Below are 18,609 nucleotides of genomic sequence, written 5' to 3'. Positions count from 1 at the left end.
AAATGAGACTAATATCTGCCAGAAGATTGGTAATATGCACACAAGGCCATTTTTACCACTGTCAACAACAGTAGGAAAATCCCTAAATTAGAAAGTTGACAGTGATTGAATTTTTGGAAAACAAGTATTAGAGTGGCCAGTCAACTTCTGGTTGGACTGCAAGTGGTCCACTTTGAAATAAATGTCAAGCAGTGTGAGTAAAACCAGAGCAAGTGATACTTTCTCCAGCTTTGATCACATGCTTACACCGCTTCTTATTAAACCGTGAACACTTAAAATATGTCTGGAATGTTCTTTGTCTTTTAACCAATCACATGCGAGAACTTCAGTCCGCAGAAACCACATGGGTTTCCATCGGTCACGGAACAATATTTGGTTCTCTCGCTCCATTTACAAGTAAACACACTAATTGTAATTCCTTCCTTTTTGAGAACATTCACTGCTCCACTGAAGAATAGGTTTGAGTGATTTTTTTATAGAAAAATTGAAAAACCGATGCGCCCGACGCTACGATTTGCCCCAGTGCCGCAATTCAATGACGACGATTAACCGCGCCTGTGGCATGTTACAATTTGTACTGAGATAAGCTTGCATTTTCCGGTTTTTATCTCACCCCAACTATTGTAGCAGACCTAAACACTGATAGAAGGAAGGTTTGTTTCTTCGATAACAGCGAAACGATAGCGGGAAGGAAAAGCGAAAATCAAACGTGGTTGGGTGTTTACTTTGCACCAATCACGCCAAATTTTACTCTGGCCTTTGCAGTTTGCAGTCTTACGATCACGAACCTCGAATTGCCTAAGGGTTGAAATCGTTTGCGAAAAAAGCCTTTACCAGATTATATTTTTTATTTCGGTTGTTCTTTTTCTATGTCTAAAATATCTCACTGACATGTCGATATGTCGCTAGAGAAACCGTCCTTTTTTTCTTTCAAAAATCCCTGATTTCTGGTGTGGCCCTCGATACGAAAGAATAGAGTTCTTTAATTCTTAAAAAGACAGAGCGTGCACCCTGAAACAAAATAAGACTGCTAAAGTTGCTCCGTGACCGATGGAAACCCATTTACTGTTTGTGGTTTCTGCGGTCTGAGTTCTCGCATGTGATTGGCTAAACACAAACATTCCAGACATATTTTTTAGTGTTCACGCTTTTATAAGAAGGAGTGTAACAATCTCTTTTAAACAGAATTGCTCTGTTGTTTCTTAGGAACAAATTCATGTAACTTTAATAAATTTATATAGGATAACGAGAACAAAAATATATATAATAAGAAAGTGCAGGGTACTTTTTGTTGATTTCTCATGAACATATTTTCGCCATTCACTAAACTTGAACTTTTTCTGACAATCCCTACACTTGAAACTAATAATTTATAAACAAATATTTATTAATAACTACTTCTTGTAGGTGCCAGGCAGCGTCTTTCTGCTTGCCTGACACCAAACCACTATACTGTGGAATTGTTGTGTCACATTGTATGTAAAATATTATTTATAGTTGCTAAGCATGTAACAACACATCACCTTTGTACAAATCTTCGTTCCTGTATTTAAACTACTCTGGATAATCTGCATAATTTGTAGTGTCCATAACAAAAAAGTCTTCCAAGCGCCATTGAAGAGTTTCGAATGTTGGCCGTAACATGGGCTCAGCTTTCCAGCAATCTTTCATAATATTGTAAAGACTCGGAGGACAACTAGCTGGGCAAGGCATGCGATAACCTCTCTCCACCTGAGCTAACACCTCTGCATTACCCATCCCTGGGTAGGGCACCCGTCCATAAGTTATAAGCTCAGTGAGCAAAATTCCAAAAGCCCAGACGTCAGACTTGATTGTAAATTTATTGAACAATGCAGCTTCTGGCGCTGTCCACTTAATGGGAAATTTGGCACCAGCTCTTGCATTATACTCACCCTCATCTATAATTCTTGAAAGCCCAAAGTCACAAATCTTAACCACATTGTTTTTGCCCACTAAAATATTCCTTGCTGCCAAGTCACGATGTATGTAATTGTTGATTTCTAAGTACGCCATTCCACCGGCTATTTGGGCTGACATGTATATCAGCTGTGGAAGTTGCAGCTCCCGTCCAGCAGGGCTTTTCAAGATATCCAATAGGCTTCCGCCCTCCATTAACTCAGTCACTATGTAAATAGGTTCCTCTTGCGTGCACACAGCATAGAGCTGTACCAAGTTGTCGTGCCGTAGCCTTTTCATAATTTGCGCCTCTGACAGAAATGCCTTTGGTGACATTGTGCCAGAGCGTAATGTTTTGACAGCCACAGGGGTTGTGTTATTCCAAAGTCCCATCCAAACTTCGCCAAACTGTCCCTGACCAAGCTTTTGAACCAATCGGATGGATTCGCGTGGAATCTCCCATTTGTCTTTTGTATTGTATGCAAGGTCCTTAGGTGCAGGGGTGTGGAGGGTCGGGCAAGGCTTGTTTAGTTTTATGACAAGTCCATCGGCGTTTTCTTGGTAGTGTTCAACTAGTTCACTCAGTGTTCCAAACTTCGCTCTATGAGCAATGTAGAACCCTCCACTATCCATGGATCGAATGCGGTAGTGTTTCACGATTTCCCCATCTCGCAGTGAAAGAGAGAAGTCTCCGGGTTTACTTTCACTTTCTCTAATCAAGAATGACCCACTTTCTCCGTGCATCAGAAGCATTTTTTCTGCATCTACTCTTTTGATTGGTCCAAAGAACCAGCTAAGAAATGAAAAATAAAGTTTCAGTCATTTTAAATTTAAATGATTCGTAACAATCGCAGCTTATAAGTGTCCAGTGTTAACTTATGCTGTATTTTGGCCACAGCTGGTAAGCTAGCTTTTTAATACTGACTCCTTTAAAGGTGAGCTATTTAAAGTTCTTGCAACACATTTTCCCTCGATTTACAGAAGTAAAATCAATGTCATCAATTTTTGGCCTTGCTGAATGGGGACCACAAGTTCCCTTTCAGGACCAAGGTCAAACCCATGTCTGTATGTCTGTACTTCGCTTGTAATAAAAGACTTTGCACTTCATCTCTCCATCTATATTATTCTAGAACTTTGATAAAGTATTTTTTAATAAAAAAAATAAAGAAGAAAACAATTGTGAACTAATGATGACCATCAAAACAGTGTGGTCTGCAGCCACACTTCTGATCAAACCTTCCCAGATATACAAGCCCCATTGCACTCTCTGTGTTGTTTTGCAACATTTGATGATCAGAATTGCAATTAATGATATTGAGGGCAGAAAAAAAAATTATGAACGTGAACAGACACATTCCATAATTAAGTGTCTCAACTAATTGTGCCACTAACTGTGAAATAAAGGATCTTTCATCAGACATTTTATACATTTATCTCTCTCCAGCAAAAGCAGTTTGCCAAAACATGGGGGGCTTCCATTATCGTGTTTACTCAAAACCATATATATTGTAAAAGTAAACAAATCTTATCACTGTCAACTCCAACCATAATCCTTTAAAGTGAAATGTATTTATGCACACTATATAAGTAATTGGAGACAGCATATCTTTGCCACTGGTATTAGGCATAAAGAGTTTATTAACAAGGACACAAAGAAAATTATTAGTTTTGTTTTTGTTTCTGCTTCTATTTTTCAAAAACCGGAAATTGTGGTCCGGATTGGATTGATTCGTCTTCGGTGCCGTCTTGTCGTTTATAAGAATTTAACCGGTGTAATTGAATTAACATATTTTCTAAAGTCACGCAAAATTATAATGGCGTTTGAATTCTATCTCCGATCTTCAATTTAATACAGTACCATCATAAAATGCCCATATGGATTTTCTTTCACAGACGTGAGATCTACCTAAATTTTCAGGAATCTCATTAGAAAACTATTTAGGCTTCATTGATGTTTATATTTCAAGTGCGTTCCGTTGAAATTTCCCACTGGGTTCCGTTTCGAATTCTTAAACAATGGCGATGTTAATAAACAACTGCTCGTGTCGTCTGACACTTTTGGGCACAAAATGCCCTGAATTATAATCTCCGAGTTGAGTTTTCAAGATTATTAATGACACAAAGACTTAGAAATAACAAATCTACCGGCCGTTCTCATAAATAAAGCCCTTTAGTTCAAAATTTGAAATCGAAGCGCAAATTCCCGTCGAGTTTTCCATGAAAATGATCCTTCCTGAATATAACTTGGCCATTCGTTTTAGTATATAATGAGCGGGAAAAAGCCTCAATAAGTATTAAATTTCCTCGTAAAATGAAAATGTAACCTTCAGTTTTGCTGCTATTAAGATAATTTTATAATTATAGGCTACTGTACGCCTTGAGAAGTAGACACTTCCGCTAAATGTACAGAACTAAAGCTTAGCTTGATTGAAGCTAACTGTAAGCTTACTTACTCTTCGCTTTTCAGTGAAGCGGCGGGAGCAACATAATTACTGGGAATATAACCAACTGCATTTGTGACCAGTGAACGAGCTTGCCACCAATCGGCCCCATTGAGTGCATCATTGCTGTTTAACACTTCGAGATTTTCTCCTTTCTTGAAGCTAAGATCTTCGGCTGTTCTTGCTTCGTAGTCGTAAAGTGCTACGAACAACAGCTTTTGTTCAGCTGGCTGTTTCGGGATTTCAGGGAGAGCAGGTAGATCTGGTAAACCTTCATGATTTCGTACATCTTTTTCGTCGGCGTTCACATTATCAAAACTTTGAGCAGTTTTCGAAGAAGTCTTTATATTTCCGTTCGCTTCGTGCCTTCTTCTTCTCTTGCTATATGCACAGCCCATTCCATTCACTCTCTTTCAGTAGAACGTTCTAACTATGTTGCCAGTTTCAAGTGAATGTTATGACTATAACACAACTACAAGTGCCGGTCGTGAAAAGCAATATAAATTCAGGGTTTCCTATCTTTTTTCCGCCGAACCAGATTGAAGATCAACAATACAAAGAAAACTTCTCCGAGCGAGGCGGCTCCCATTACGTCATTGCCGACAGCCGCCCGAAATAACTTCGTTACCACCGAAAAATACCGATGATGCCCGACGAGTCTCGTACCCAGTCTGACTCGACCATTTCTTCGCAATTTTCACCAATATGGCGGAAAGAGGTAGCTCTTTCCATTCGGAAAAACCTAATTCCTCCGCCTCTACAAGTCGAATTGACAGTGTTCAAGTTGATGGATTGGTAAATATAACTCACCTATAGAGTTTTTGCGTACTCCTTATACACTCCTAATCTTAGATGAGGATAAAATTCGTAAAATCTCAATACACGTGATCGAATAATTAATACACTTTTCTCCCCTTATTTCGTTATTAAGCGTCATTTTTCCTATATTTCTCCTTATTTACAAGTATAAAAGCCATAAAGTAACTATTTAAATTCGTTATGTGTCATTTATAACCTTGAAATGTAAAATATCGTGATATTTGTCAGGGATGTAGCCAAGAAAACACTTAGCCGGCTCATCAACAAGCCCAGTGGCTTTTCGGCTTAACTGCAGAATACCCTGCCACTTGAACTAAATTCCACGTAGCCGGCTACGCGGTACGCAGAAACTAATTAATAAAAGTTAAAGTATAAAAATAAAATAAATTCAAAATGGCGTTGCATGTAATGTGCTGGCTACGCGGTACGCGGTGCGCAGCGAGAAAGACATGAATTGACACATGAATATACCTCGTTCTTTAATCCATGTGCCGGAACAAGCACACTTCACGTGAATATACCTCGTTCTTTAATCCATGAGTCGAACAAAGAACGCTAAGCTAGCAACAAAGACAACTTAAACTCTTGCATTCATTAAACACTGCGTACCGCGTACCGCGTAGCCAGCGAAAAAGATAACTTCCAGTCTTGCATTTATTACTCACTGCGTACCGCGTACCGCGTAGCCAGCGAAAAAGCTAACTTCCAGTCTTGTATTTATTTCTCACTGCGTACCGCGTACCGCGTAGCCAGCGAAAAAGAAAACTTCCAGTCTTGTATTTATTTCTCACTGCGTACCGCGTACCGCGTAGCCAGCGAAAAAGAAAACTTCCAGTCTTGTATTTATTTCTCACTGCGTACCGCGTACCGCGTAGCCACCGCTTTTCAGTAAAGGGCTCGATGTGGCGGGGTATTCTGCAGTTACTCCGGCTTTTCTGGCAGCAGAAAAGCTCTAAAAGTTTACCTTAGGGACCGGTCATTATTTATGTAGAGGGGGGGAGGGAAAAATATGTTGGAAAGGTCAAAATTTCTGTAAGGCCCCCCCCCTCCAGGCCATGTAAGTAGCAAGTGACCCCCCCCTTCTTTATTCAATATTTACATTATGACCCCCCCCCCCCCTCACCTCATATCTTCTTTATATGCCTTAAGTAATTATTAAATGCATGTTACATACAATCTTAATTGCACACTTGTGCTGATGCACAAAGGCTGGATCAACACTTAGTCAGCCAAGGCTTCTTTGCTATGGATACTCTTCCAGCAATACGGCAAATTTTGGACGAGTTATGTGTATAGTAAACATACCTCAATTATTAACTCCTCAACTTTGGAAAAGTGATAGTTTTTACAAATTATGCTCTCATGGTGAACACAAATGTAATAACCATGCAAAATATAATCTTTTCCAATGATTTTCCTTAAGTGTAAAAGAACTACTTTCTTGTTGTTATATCATGTTTTATTACTTCTTGGGCTATTGCAGTGATAATCATTTTGTAAAAAGAAATAATTTCAGTCAAACCAGATATTAAAGCAGATAGGTCTGGATTCTTTTAATATTTAACTAAAATTTGAGATAACAATGGAGTTTAGAGTGCAAACAGTATTTCTGTAAAATACAAATCACTATAAAAGTTGTACATAATTAGTGGAGTTTAAACAAAAGAAAACAATAGAAATACCATAAAATTGTACAATTTAGCGTCACTGTTTCACTTATAGTGTTTGCACTCTTCTATTTAACTGTTTTACCCACCTCAAACTGCTGATCCCCCCTAAACTTCTTTATAAAAAATTTTAGCCCCCCCTCTTGCCACTCTGAAATAGCCTTGACCCCCCCCTTCTTTTTTCCCTCCCCCCCCTCTACATAAATAATGACTGGTCCCTTAGTCGTTGTTTTCATGTGAAACTTTGTTTCAATACCTAAAATTTAAATTGAATTAAAGCTCTTATCACTCAATTAGAATTTTTAAGTTAAACTTAAGCTTGAACGTCATTCTGAAATGTCTTTTAGAATTGGTTGCAACACTTCTTGTCAATCTTTGAAATTTAGTACTTTCTTGGAATGGTGTCTTTGTAACTTATTACGATTTCTTCAAGGTTGTGTTAAAAATAATCAAACATTGTCAAGATGAAAGAACAGCCGGAGAACTTGTACAGGGTGTTTTACTTGGATTAATTCAAAATAATAAATTGGAGATCACAAACTGCTTTCCATTCCCGTCTTCAAAAGCTGGTGAAGATGATGATGAAGATGATGGTGAGAACTAGCTAATAAATACTGTAACTTCAAAACCTACAACCACAGACAAAACTGTCAGTGGGGGGTGGATTTTCTATTTTCCTCCTCCCCTCCCTCCTTATTGATGGTACCCAATAGGGTTCGTCAATCCCACTTCCCAACCAAAAAATTCCTCTCAATCCTATTTCTGGTTTTCATCCGCTTATTCCAATCCCTACCATATTTTTTTAAGTCCCTTTCCACAAAGATAAAAGGCCTTTTCATCTGGTGAAAAGCATGGCTCAGCAGCCATGTGACTGGCATGTGCAAGCAATAATATACACTTTATGTGGTATTTTCTGACGTTCTTGAAGGCATTGATCTGGGGGAGAGGGGGTCTAATCATGCATAATAAGAACTTCTAAAATTTAACACACTATTGGACACAAGGTGAAGACAGTTTTTGACCTTTCCAGGCAAAGTTAATAGTATTTTTTCTGTTTTACAGTTAATTACCAGATGGAGATGATGCGTCGCTTACGAGCTGTTAACGTTGATCACTTGCATGTGGGCTGGTATCAGTCAACCTACCTGGGTTCATTTGTCAACAAAACATTACTAGACTCGCAGTTCAGTTATCAGAGTTCAATTGAAGAATCAGTAGTGCTTATTTATGGTGAGATCAAAATGATCTGTGCTCATGTATAATATTTATCATAATGTTATTTAGTTGCAAGGATGTTTATGAAGCAACTAGCAACATTGCTTCTTCCTCTGGATGGGATGCCAGTCCATCGCAGGCTATAATTCCCATATTGTCTGGTTGCTGTAAGAGCTTGCCAATATCCATTTGTTCTCCTGGGTGCAGAGAAGCACTGTAATAGTAAATAGTGTTAAAAAAATAAATAGTATCTCGCCCAGACACAGACACACAATGACCCAAGCCAGGGTTTGAACAGTCAGACGGCTTGATCCAGAGACTGATGAGCCAACCATTATTACCGTCAACTCCATTGCATCTTAAATCTTAGGCTTTGTTTCCTCCTTACATGGGTTACTTAATGTTGTGCTTTATTGCTTAGATCCACTGAAGACATCTCAAGGAATGCTTTCCCTCAAGGTGTTTCGTTTGTCAGATAAAATGATGGCAATGTACAAGGATGCAGAATTCAGTGCTGAAAGGTGAGAGATTCTGTTGAAGTAAAGAAGCTTTAATAATTATGTAAAGATGAGTGTGTATACTCAACTAATCATCAGAAAAAAAAAAAAAAAAAAAAAACATTAATTAGAAGCGCTAATTTCCTATAATAAGGTAGATCACTGTTGCTCTACCAACTGAGCTGTGGGGTCAGGTAGATTATTTACTAAAATTGAAATTAGAATGTAAGAGAGCACCTAATTGACATAAGAACTTTACTTGCTTATTTTCATGGAAATCGTCTTTGTTTGATGCATCATTGTATTCTATGTAGCTGACATTTTACTGTGGTGAAAAATATTTTAGTTTAATAAATCAAAGATAGCTTTATCATGAGCTAGCCATTTTAAGATGTTATTTTTTGTTGCATTTTTAGGCTTGCTAAAAGTGGTCTAAGTTTTGAAGCCATGTTCGAGGAGATCCCACTTGTAATAAGGAATTCCTCTCTTATTAACACCTTGCTTTGTGAAGTGGAAGTATTGTCACCTCACACACAGACAAACGAGTTCCTTAGTCTCTCAACTGGGTAAGATATAATTATGTTACTATTTAACTTTTAAATTCTCTTTGGTTTGCTTCAGTTGTGAAATAATAGTCTCCTTTACCTTACATGTACCTTTAACTCACTTGTTTTTGCCATATTTCTTTTCATTTGAAATCTGAATAACCAGTTTCCTTATCGGAGTTGACTTTCTAATTTTCCTACATGTCTATGAATCTGTAGGATGACCAGAAAATAGAAGTTTCTGTCACAAAGAAACTTTGTCTATCTGTAAATTAATGACATTTTTTTTCTAAAGATCCTATTTAGAAAAGAATGTGCGGCTTCTCATGGAGGGTGTTGACGAACTTTGTCAGGATGCAAATAAATTTAACAATCACCTGCGTAACGTAGCAAGGCAACAACAGCAGAAAGATGCATACCATCAAAGAAGGGTAAATGACGTTTTAATTAGTTAACTTACTGATAGATACCGTAGATCAGAAGTAGATAAATTATGGTAACAAACTTCTCTTATCATAAGTTGTACAAAATTGTTAAATCAAGGAGCTTTTTATACCCTTTGAGATGTTCTCAAAATAAGAATCATCAAACCTTTCATTACATTACATTACAAGCAACATAAACTTGGATACAGTCGAAGCTCTCTTAACGGACACTCTCGTTAGCGGACAGCTCTACTTACGGCCGCCTTGTTTGAAACCCCGTTTTACGCTCCCATACAAACTCTGTATTTTTACATTCTCGTAAGCGGACATTCCCGTAAGCGGCCGCGGACACTTTCGGAGATTACGACTTAGACTTTTTCTTTGTTTTTATGCTCCCGTAGGCAGACACCCCCAAAAAAATCCATTTTAACAACCTCTGTATCTTGTTTTTTATCAATCAACTTCACATAGCCTTTCGTCACAATGATTTACAGAAATTACAGTACCATATTTCAGTGTTTTTTTTGTCGTCGTCCACGTTTGTCCGGTTATTGTTAGCTGGAAAAGCTCCCGTAAGCGGCCATCTATCCCTTACACCTCCCGTGGCCGCTTACGAGAACCATTCTCGTAAACGGCCAGCTCCAGTTACGGACACTTTTTTCACGTCCCAAGGGTGTCCGCTTACGAGAGCTTCCACTGTATTTAAAACAACAAAATCAGTTACAGCAAGGCGCCCAAAAGTGTGACCACTTTTAATTTATTCACATTCTTTCGTGCAGATTTAATCCAGTCAGAAGTCAACTGCAAGCTATCCGCGGCTTTTGATTGGATTAAATCTGCACGAAAGAATGTGAATAAATTAAAAGTGGTCACACTTCTTGGGCGCCTTGCTGTAACAGACTTAAGAAATAGATTTGCAATCTATAAAATAAACGAGTTTTGTTACAGTATTTGCTATTCATCTGGAGATGGTATTAAACATGTTTCTTTTCATTTTCTTTACAGCAAGCTGAAAATGCCACACGGCATAATCGTGGTGAAGCTCCTTTACCAGATGAAGATCTTTCAAAGATATTCAAGCCCCTGCAGTCACCATCACGACTTGATTACCTGCTGTTGTCTCAGCAAGTTAACACATACAGCAATCAAGTCAACCAGTTTTCAACACACAGTTTTGGAAAGTTGTTCCTTTCACAAGCTTTGCAGGGAGATGAAAAATAGATTGTGTAGATATGTGAGCACCAAAATAAAATATGTCACGACCCACAGTGAGCTGTGATTTTGTGTTCTAAAATTGTCACTGTTGCTCTTTTTTTAAGGGCAATGCATTTCCTTGTGCACAAGGAAATGGTGACAGCTGCACCCAGGCTATTGAGAGTTTTGCTATGTGATATTCTTGTATGCACCAGAAAACTCTGTCCAAATAGAAACCCAAACATTTTTGAAATCTTAACAAGCTCATCTGAAAAGGGGCATATTTAAGCAAATGTGAACCTTGGCCTTATTTTTGGAATTTTACAGTTTTAGTAGGCTAGGTAAATTTTTCACTTGGCTACTGACAACAACAACATTATTTTGCACCCTTAATTATAAAATTTACAATACAGACAATAATAAAAAATAAAGTGCATGGCTGCCCAAACTAACCACCACTGGCTAATACGATTGGGCAGCCATCCTTAGTGCTTCCCACCATCCTGCAACAATAATTATTATGCTGTTTTTCTTCCCCTTTATACCTGTTTCTCCCATCTCATTAACAGGCATACGATCTTTTGGCTCATCACGCAATCTTTCATCCCACTTTCTGAGGAATGATTGCGTGACAAGCCAAAAGAACGTCTGTTTAGGAGGCCTTTTTAGTGCAGAATGCACTATTGTGATGGTTTGTTGGGGCTGTCGTCCGCTAAACCCCTAAACCCCTAAACCCCTAAAGCGCTATGGTGTAAACTTTAATAGTCAATTAATTAATTAATATCAATTAATTAATTATTTCTTGTGAAGGGGGTGGGGGTGGGGAGCACCTGACCGTACCCCTAGGTAAAACCTGGAGCACATCTACGTTACTTTCATATGAAGATCTCAAACGTATATATTTGTTTCAGAAAACCCTTTGCTCTCCTTGTGGTACTACTTAACGTAATTTACACCAAACGCATGCGCAGATTAGTCTACGTTGTTTTCTGGAACTATCATGAACATCGCTTGTATTGCGTGTTTGCGGTAGATTTTCTGCAGACTCTCTTGGCGCCAAGTAAAAACCGCAAATTAATTAAATTAGATTTTGAGACTTTCACATCGCTTTCGTAATTAGGTATGCAAAAACTTGCACCGGAATTTTCGACGTGAACACCTGATAACCAGGAAACAAATATCCTAGCTGTACTGCGTTTTAAAAAACCTGTCGAAAAATATGTTTTTCGATTAGATTTGTTTCTTTAGTTTTTGAGAATCGTCTTTCGTGCAGTCTAAACCGTAACTTAATTAAATTAAACAAATGTCATCGATGCCGCCGTAAAACAAACAAAAAACAAAAGTTTCATGTTATCGCATTTTCAAGGAAGACAAAAGTATTTTGTTACAAACGAACAAAAGTGTCGTAATACGTTAGCAAAGATTAGCGTAAGGAACACCTGGGAAAGAATACAAGTAGCCTGTGAACAGTTTTTCCGAAAGTAAAATAAAGCAAATAAACACGAACATATATAAAACATCATACTTTCAATTGTTCCATATTGCATTCTGCACTTACCAAATCATCGAGATTTTTTCTCTTGGATTTACACTCCATCCCCCGTAACATTACAGGAGGAAGCCCATGTGTGACTACTTTTAACTACTTCACATTCTTTTGTGCAGTCATTATTCAATCCCCAGGGGGGTACTCCGGGGTCCAAGTGACGGGGATGTGCGAAGGATTTTTTTGGGGTAAAAATTTTCAATTCCGTGATTTTTTTGGGTAGGAGAATTTGGCAGGTATTTTTTTGGGTGACTTGATTTAAATATGGGATTTTTTTGGGTATTAAAATCAAATTAAAGTGCCTTAGTGTGGCCTTGGCAATTTAGGGGTAATTTGACAAGGGATTTTTTTGGGCATTTTTTTTGGTCCAGGGATTTTTTTGGGTAATGACGGAAGACTTAGGGATTTTTTTGGGTCCTGAGTTTTGCCTCCATTCGATCATCCCCGTTACTTTGATCCCGGAGTACCCCCCTGGGATTCAATTGGAACTCAAGGACAGCTTCTACCGGAAGATGACTTCTGATTTTTACTGAAAATGGAAGAGGAGCTTAATTGAAAACAGGTTACTTAGTGGAGAGAATAGTGTACTAGGTCCAATGCGATTTTATTCCCAACACTACCAAGAAACTGTTGAGGCAAATCTTTGAAACTTGTCAACCTTGAAGTGGAGACTTGAAAATGCAATAATATCATTTTACTATAGTGCTAAACCATTGTTTTTTGTACCAATACAAAAATGACGGTGTAGATGGAGTATTTTTGCCATATTTGAGGCTGGAACAAAAGCTGAGTTTTTTATAATGTAGTGTGGACTTTGCCTTACAGAATCATACACAACAGTCAACTGTATGTAGAGTTTGAGCATCTACACGAATAACTCAGGGTGCATTTCTTTGGGAAAATACAAATCCGGATTCTTGATCCAAAAACGGATTTTGCGTTTCTTTACCTATATCGGAAAATGGATTAATCTTGGATCAATAATCTGAAGAATCCACACTTTGAGTGGATACATCAGATCATATCTGAATCCGGATTTTTAGGATTCATGATCCGTGCGTTTCTTTGGGAAAGGATTCGAAAAAAGTACCTTGGCCCAGCGGTCTTTGCTGTGAAAATACAGGTTCGCTCTTTGTAAACACTGCCATATGGAAAGTTTTAGGCGGTTATTTCGATCAAAATACAAAAATATTTTACGATAAAAGGAAACGGTAGCTTCAGATAGGTATGTAGTATCATTTTAAACGGGATACAGGTTTTCTAGAACAGCCACTGGGTGCCTACGGAAGTTGTATCCTTTTGAAATTGTCACGAGTGAAATTTGCACTGATCATTTCGCAATCATTCTTCGCTCTCAGATGTTTTCTCGCCACATTGTGCTTAACGCTAAAGAAGATCTACTTCGACGTGTGGTTTTTGTCAAAGATTTTGTATGCTTAAACTATTTTAGTAAGGATACATTCGACAAAAAATAAATTTGTGCTGATATTTTATGTTCTGTGCGAAATGTGTTTACAGGGTTGTCATGGCAAAAAATCCGTTTTCGGATTCTTCGTTTCTTTGGGAGCAAATTATCCGTGTGATCTGAGATCAATGATCCAATTTTGGATTTTCCCAAAGAAACGCACCCTAATACACTAATAAGATCAATTTTTTTCCTTACGTTTTAAATACATTGTTAAGCATAGACAAGAGGGACCATATTTTAGGTATAAGGCCTTCACGAGCCTACCAATTCTCCGAACTTGACATTTCAAGAACTACCTGGCAGCCAATTAGAGTTGAGCTTAAAGAAACTCTGTGTATCTATTCACAAACATACCTAGATGCTTCATATAATAATGTACTACTACAGAAGTGTTTGCCTGCCTAGTAAAACTGGCTATAAACATGCTGTAGTGTTTTTGTGTAAGCTTCATGCTCCTCTGGTGTCATTTTACTCAACATTTCATCAGTGACATCGTTAATTGGCACCATCTTGTCTCCAATTTTGATTTCATGCACATCATCATCTTCTTGCTCACTTTCTGTGTGAATTTCCATGGATTCTGTAACTTCACTTGGTTTGGTTGCTGGCCCAGGAGCTGGCACCTCAAAGTCTGAATCGTCACTTCCAGAGTCACTGTCATCATTATCTACTCCCTCGCCAAGGGCTTCATTGATATCTAAGCGTGGCTTCTTGTTGACTGATTCATGAACCAATAGCTCTGCAAGGATTTCATCATCTTTGCCAGATCCCCCTGGCTTCTTGTGGGTGGATTCTCCATGACGCGTGGGAGCATTGGAAGCAGCCTCACTCTGAATGCCTGATGCTGGTATCACTGTGCTATGGCTCATCCAGATTGGTGCCTCCTTTGCTCGAGGTTTGTTAGTTCTTGCATCTTCATCATCTTTATCTCCCATTATATCTATCTTAATACCCGGTCCACTCACATCACTGCCGCCAGTAGCATCATTTGCCCATGAAGGTTTATTGCCACTGTGTCCTGCGGGACGTAATGCATGACTACCACCTGCAAGTTGGGCTGGCTGTGGTTCAGGCTCCAGAATAGCAGGCGCTAGATTCATGTCTTCACATTCTCTAAGCAGCCGGAAGATTGGCTCCATTTGTTCATTAAAGCGAGCCAGACTTGTTCTGGATGTGTTGTTTTGTTTGATCCCAGCAGAATCCTCTTCTACTAATCCTTCACACAGGGTGCATTTTAATTGACAAGTTTCCAGATCCAGCAACCGATCTACTTCTAAATCAGGATACTTTTTCTCGCACTGAGTACACACGAACGAGGGACGATTTTTTGCTTGCTTTTCTTCGCTTTCAATCTTTTTTCGCACGTGATCGAGCTTGTACTTGACAACATTAACAAACACCTTGTAGTTAATAAAATAGTAGTTAGAACTGATCAGGGCTCCTGTTTCGGGATTCTTCTCCTTGTGTACTCTTTGCTTTATCAGTTTTTCGTTCTTTAAGCGTACCAGGCTTTGCCGTAATTGCTTCTTGTCAAAGCCTAACAATCGGATCAAATCGTCTTCTTGTAGACATGGATATTGGGAGTTGGTCAGTAAAGTTATGATAGCAGCGTGTTTGTTCTCGTAAAATCCGCGCACAACTTTTTTACAGAGACGCTTGAGCACTGAAGGAACTACTGTCAGTAGTTCTTGCTCGTCAATTGCTCCATTCATCTTTTCCTTGACTTGTTTTCGGCTTGTCTTCCGGACTTTCCTTTCTCGACAGATTTCGCTTTCTTGTACTTGGTAGCCAGGCCTTGGCCAGGTCACTCATTTGGCGAACTGATACGTCATGTAATTGGTCATGTAGTGTGCAAAAAATATTCAAAGAGGGGGCCAGGCGTAGCTAGGGTTATTGGAGAGTTTCTAGAGAACTCACGACTTTTCACGCTAATGCTTGACAAGGTGTTCAGAATCAGAAACTCCTCAAACATTTCAAGGAAGATTTGCCAAAAGCGGACTATTTGTCACATTTGCCTTTAATTTCCGATTTAATTAAACTGAAAGTGGTTCTTAGTTAGGTTTAACTGGAGCTTCATATTTGTAAGCTTTTACACGTCATAGAAATATAGAGGAACTCATTTTAAGAAAATTTTAGCGCAAACTGCAACAACGTTAAGAAAAAACAATTCTGGAATGTCGTAAATCGACATGAAAAATAAAAACATCGTTATGAAACAAAGGAACTCGGGATTAAATTCTCGCAAATACCGAAAACGAAGGTACCGAAATGAATTTCCATGTCCCAGAAATTTCTTCTGCCGCTAAATAAATGTTTGTAGGTTTTCCTTTGTCATTTTTGACAACTCAATAGTTATATTTGTAAAACATTAATACACGAACTAAATTAAGGGCGAAATGAGAATGTAGTGCGAAAAAAATTGAAGCTGAGAGTGACAATTGAAAAGGGATGCAATTAGCGTAGTGTGGAAGCTTAGAGGAACTGATAAACCTAGAAATTAAATGTACGTTGGCAGGAGCCCCGTTGGTTCATCTTTGTTTTCACTTAATCGAAGTTGTAAACTAAAACGACTGCGAACGTTAAGAGACAACAATTTGCTACAGTTTGCTGCCACTCTTAGTATTTAAAGCACAGAAAAACAAGACTGAGTACTTATAACAAATATTAGAGATTTTTTAGGAGCTTCTGGAATCGCACTTAAATATCTGCATCAACACATGCGCAACCAACAATTTACTGTCAGTATTGTGCCACGAAATGAACAACAAATAGCTTTCCTTTGACATTGTTTGATGACGCCGTAAAAAATTAATATACAGGATGTTAATATGAAGATCCGACTATACCCAAAACGTTTTTTTGCAAAATTTTAATATCACATGAGAGAACGGCCAAAATAAAATTCGAGGAGAAAATTACACCAGAGCTAAAATTTGTAAAAAAGGAATTCTTTTTCTGACTTACAATTAAAGAATCGACCATTTCACAAAGAAGTCAGTTCTTATTTACATTACAATATATTCCAACGTAGACGCGAGGCAATTTCTAACAAAACCTGGCAAACATGAACACTTATTACATCCTTTTTAGGGTATGTTTGTTAAAAAGATGATGAAACGGTTTTTTAGTCCAACAAGCAATTTCCGCGCACAAGACGCATAAAAAGAAGTTTTCCCAAAAAATGATCTATCCCGTGATATTATTCTCTCAATGCGCGGAAATTTCCTACAACAAGACATGGTCATATGGTAACAGCTGTCCATTTCCAGTTGCATGATATCGGAAAATTAAGCAGTTTTTTAATGAACGCTGTCAGATAGCCTTTGAATAATGAATTGCATGCAAGCCAAATGATTACCGAGTCTTCAGTAGAACATAAATAACGCGGAGCTTGCATTTTTTGTACGTTGAGTTGGCCAGCCAGATAAAACATCATTTGTGAGAAAAAAAGCTGAATCATAAGAACCTGAGATACGAAAATGTCGGCAAACGTGAACACGGCGACGAATGGAACACAGTTATTGAGCTGCTACATTCCTACAGCAGAAAAAATCGCAACAATCTTTGCTCTCTGCCTGATCTTTGTTGTTGCGCTGGCTTGAAACATCTTCATTGGAATAGTTGTCTACAAGACGAAAACCATGAGAAAACCCATCAACTTTTTAATCGTAAACATGGCCATGTCCGATCTGATATGGCCGATTTTCCTGTTCCCTAAAAAATTAATAGAGTTGTACGTCGACTCTTGGCTGATCAGTGGTCCTTTTTGTCAGACCTTATGTAGACTGGTCCCCTTCTCAGTCATTGTTTCCTTTACTGTGTCTATTCAGAGCCTGGTTTTGATAGCAGTGGATCGATTTGGTGCTGTGGTATTTCCCCTCCGTTCCCCACTCATCAGTTTAAAGCTGTGCCCCTTCTTCATTCTCGCCACTTGGTTCGTTGCGTTGGGTACCTGGTCACCGTTTCTGTTCGTCTACAAACTTGCGGAGTATCCAGGGGGAGTGATGTGTGCAGTACAGTGGAATGAAGTGTTTGGAGAGTCTTTTTCTCATGTTGATTACATTTTAGTAATACTTGTTCTATTGTTTTACACGCCTTTAGTGTTGATAGTCATATCTTACACTGTAATCTATTTAAAACTGAAGTCACAGAGGATTCCAGGCGAGCAATTTTTCAACGCTGCAGAGCAACGAAAGAAACGGGAACGAAAGGTGCTGAAGATGGCCTTTGCTATTGTGTTAGGCTTTGCAGTATGCTTTGTGCCTTTCTCTATCTGGTGGATTCTGTTCCTTTTTGTATCGGACATGGGGGCAGATTGTGGCTTCCATTACTTCTGGTTGGTTGCCCGTTTAATGTCTTACGCAAATTGTGCCATAAACCCTTGCATCTGTTTTATTTTCAGTAAAAATTATCGCCAAGCACTAAAGAATCTTCTAAGATGCTTTTGAGCACTCCATGGGCAATCAAACGGGCCACATAAGCTCGTGATCAAATTTGGAGTGGTTCATAGAAACAATCAACTAAACCCGAGTTTCCGCCAATAGTATTGGTAGACCAATAGTATTGCAGTTTTTCTTTTTTTTTTTCCTTTCTGTACATATAATATATATTCTTGTAGTAGTGTAGCTGTATTCTGTAAGTATTGTGACATTTGTATTAGTATTGTAATTTAGAGTAAGAAACTGTAATGTATTGTAATTAGAGTACCTGTATTAGTTTTTATAAGAAGTGTGTGAAATTTCAATTTTAAAAAAATAGTATTGGTAGACATAACGGATGATTTCATGTGCTAGAAACGGATAATCTCAATCTAACCCAAACGCAGATTGCGATTGTGCACTAAACAGTTACAAATCAATCGCGTAGATTTTGTTA

At 38.4% G+C, this 18,609-nt stretch overlaps 4 protein-coding genes across 4 annotated transcripts; 2 read left to right on the top strand and 2 right to left on the bottom strand.

The window, feature by feature from the left end:
- Positions 1 to 1,163: 1,163 nt before the first annotated feature.
- Positions 1,164 to 4,912, bottom strand: LOC144646622 (tyrosine-protein kinase Src42A-like). The gene is made up of 2 exons (XM_078506273.1): positions 4,371 to 4,912; positions 1,164 to 2,710 (listed from the first exon to the last, which is right to left on the bottom strand). The coding sequence occupies exons 1-2, from the start codon at positions 4,754 to 4,756 to the stop codon at positions 1,555 to 1,557; spliced, it is 1,542 nt and encodes a 513-aa protein (XP_078362399.1). The 5' UTR covers positions 4,757 to 4,912; the 3' UTR covers positions 1,164 to 1,554.
- An 86-nt stretch (positions 4,913 to 4,998) lies between these two features.
- LOC144646628 (eukaryotic translation initiation factor 3 subunit H-like) lies at positions 4,999 to 10,794 on the top strand. The gene is made up of 7 exons (XM_078506281.1): positions 4,999 to 5,153; positions 7,278 to 7,437; positions 7,907 to 8,074; positions 8,481 to 8,580; positions 8,973 to 9,122; positions 9,397 to 9,532; positions 10,532 to 10,794. Exons 1-7 carry the CDS (start codon positions 5,064 to 5,066, stop codon positions 10,745 to 10,747), a joined length of 1,020 nt encoding a protein of 339 aa, XP_078362407.1. The 5' UTR covers positions 4,999 to 5,063; the 3' UTR covers positions 10,748 to 10,794.
- Positions 10,795 to 13,899: 3,105 nt separating this feature from the next.
- Positions 13,900 to 15,503, bottom strand: LOC144646624 (general transcription factor IIE subunit 1-like). The gene has a single exon (XM_078506278.1). The coding sequence runs from the start codon at positions 15,444 to 15,446 to the stop codon at positions 14,136 to 14,138; it is 1,311 nt and encodes a 436-aa protein (XP_078362404.1). The 5' UTR covers positions 15,447 to 15,503; the 3' UTR covers positions 13,900 to 14,135.
- A 1,905-nt stretch (positions 15,504 to 17,408) lies between these two features.
- LOC144647501 (RYamide receptor-like) lies at positions 17,409 to 18,182 on the top strand. The gene has a single exon (XM_078507300.1). The coding sequence runs from the start codon at positions 17,409 to 17,411 to the stop codon at positions 18,180 to 18,182; it is 774 nt and encodes a 257-aa protein (XP_078363426.1).
- Positions 18,183 to 18,609: the final 427 nt, after the last annotated feature.

Source organism: Oculina patagonica, chromosome 3 (genome assembly GCF_052425735.1).
Source record: "Oculina patagonica isolate OP01 chromosome 3, crgOcupat, whole genome shotgun sequence".
Lineage (NCBI taxonomy): Eukaryota > Metazoa > Cnidaria > Anthozoa > Scleractinia > Oculinidae > Oculina > Oculina patagonica.
The sequence above is the reverse complement of the archived record's forward strand: the minus strand, read 5'-3'. Positions and strand labels throughout refer to the sequence as shown.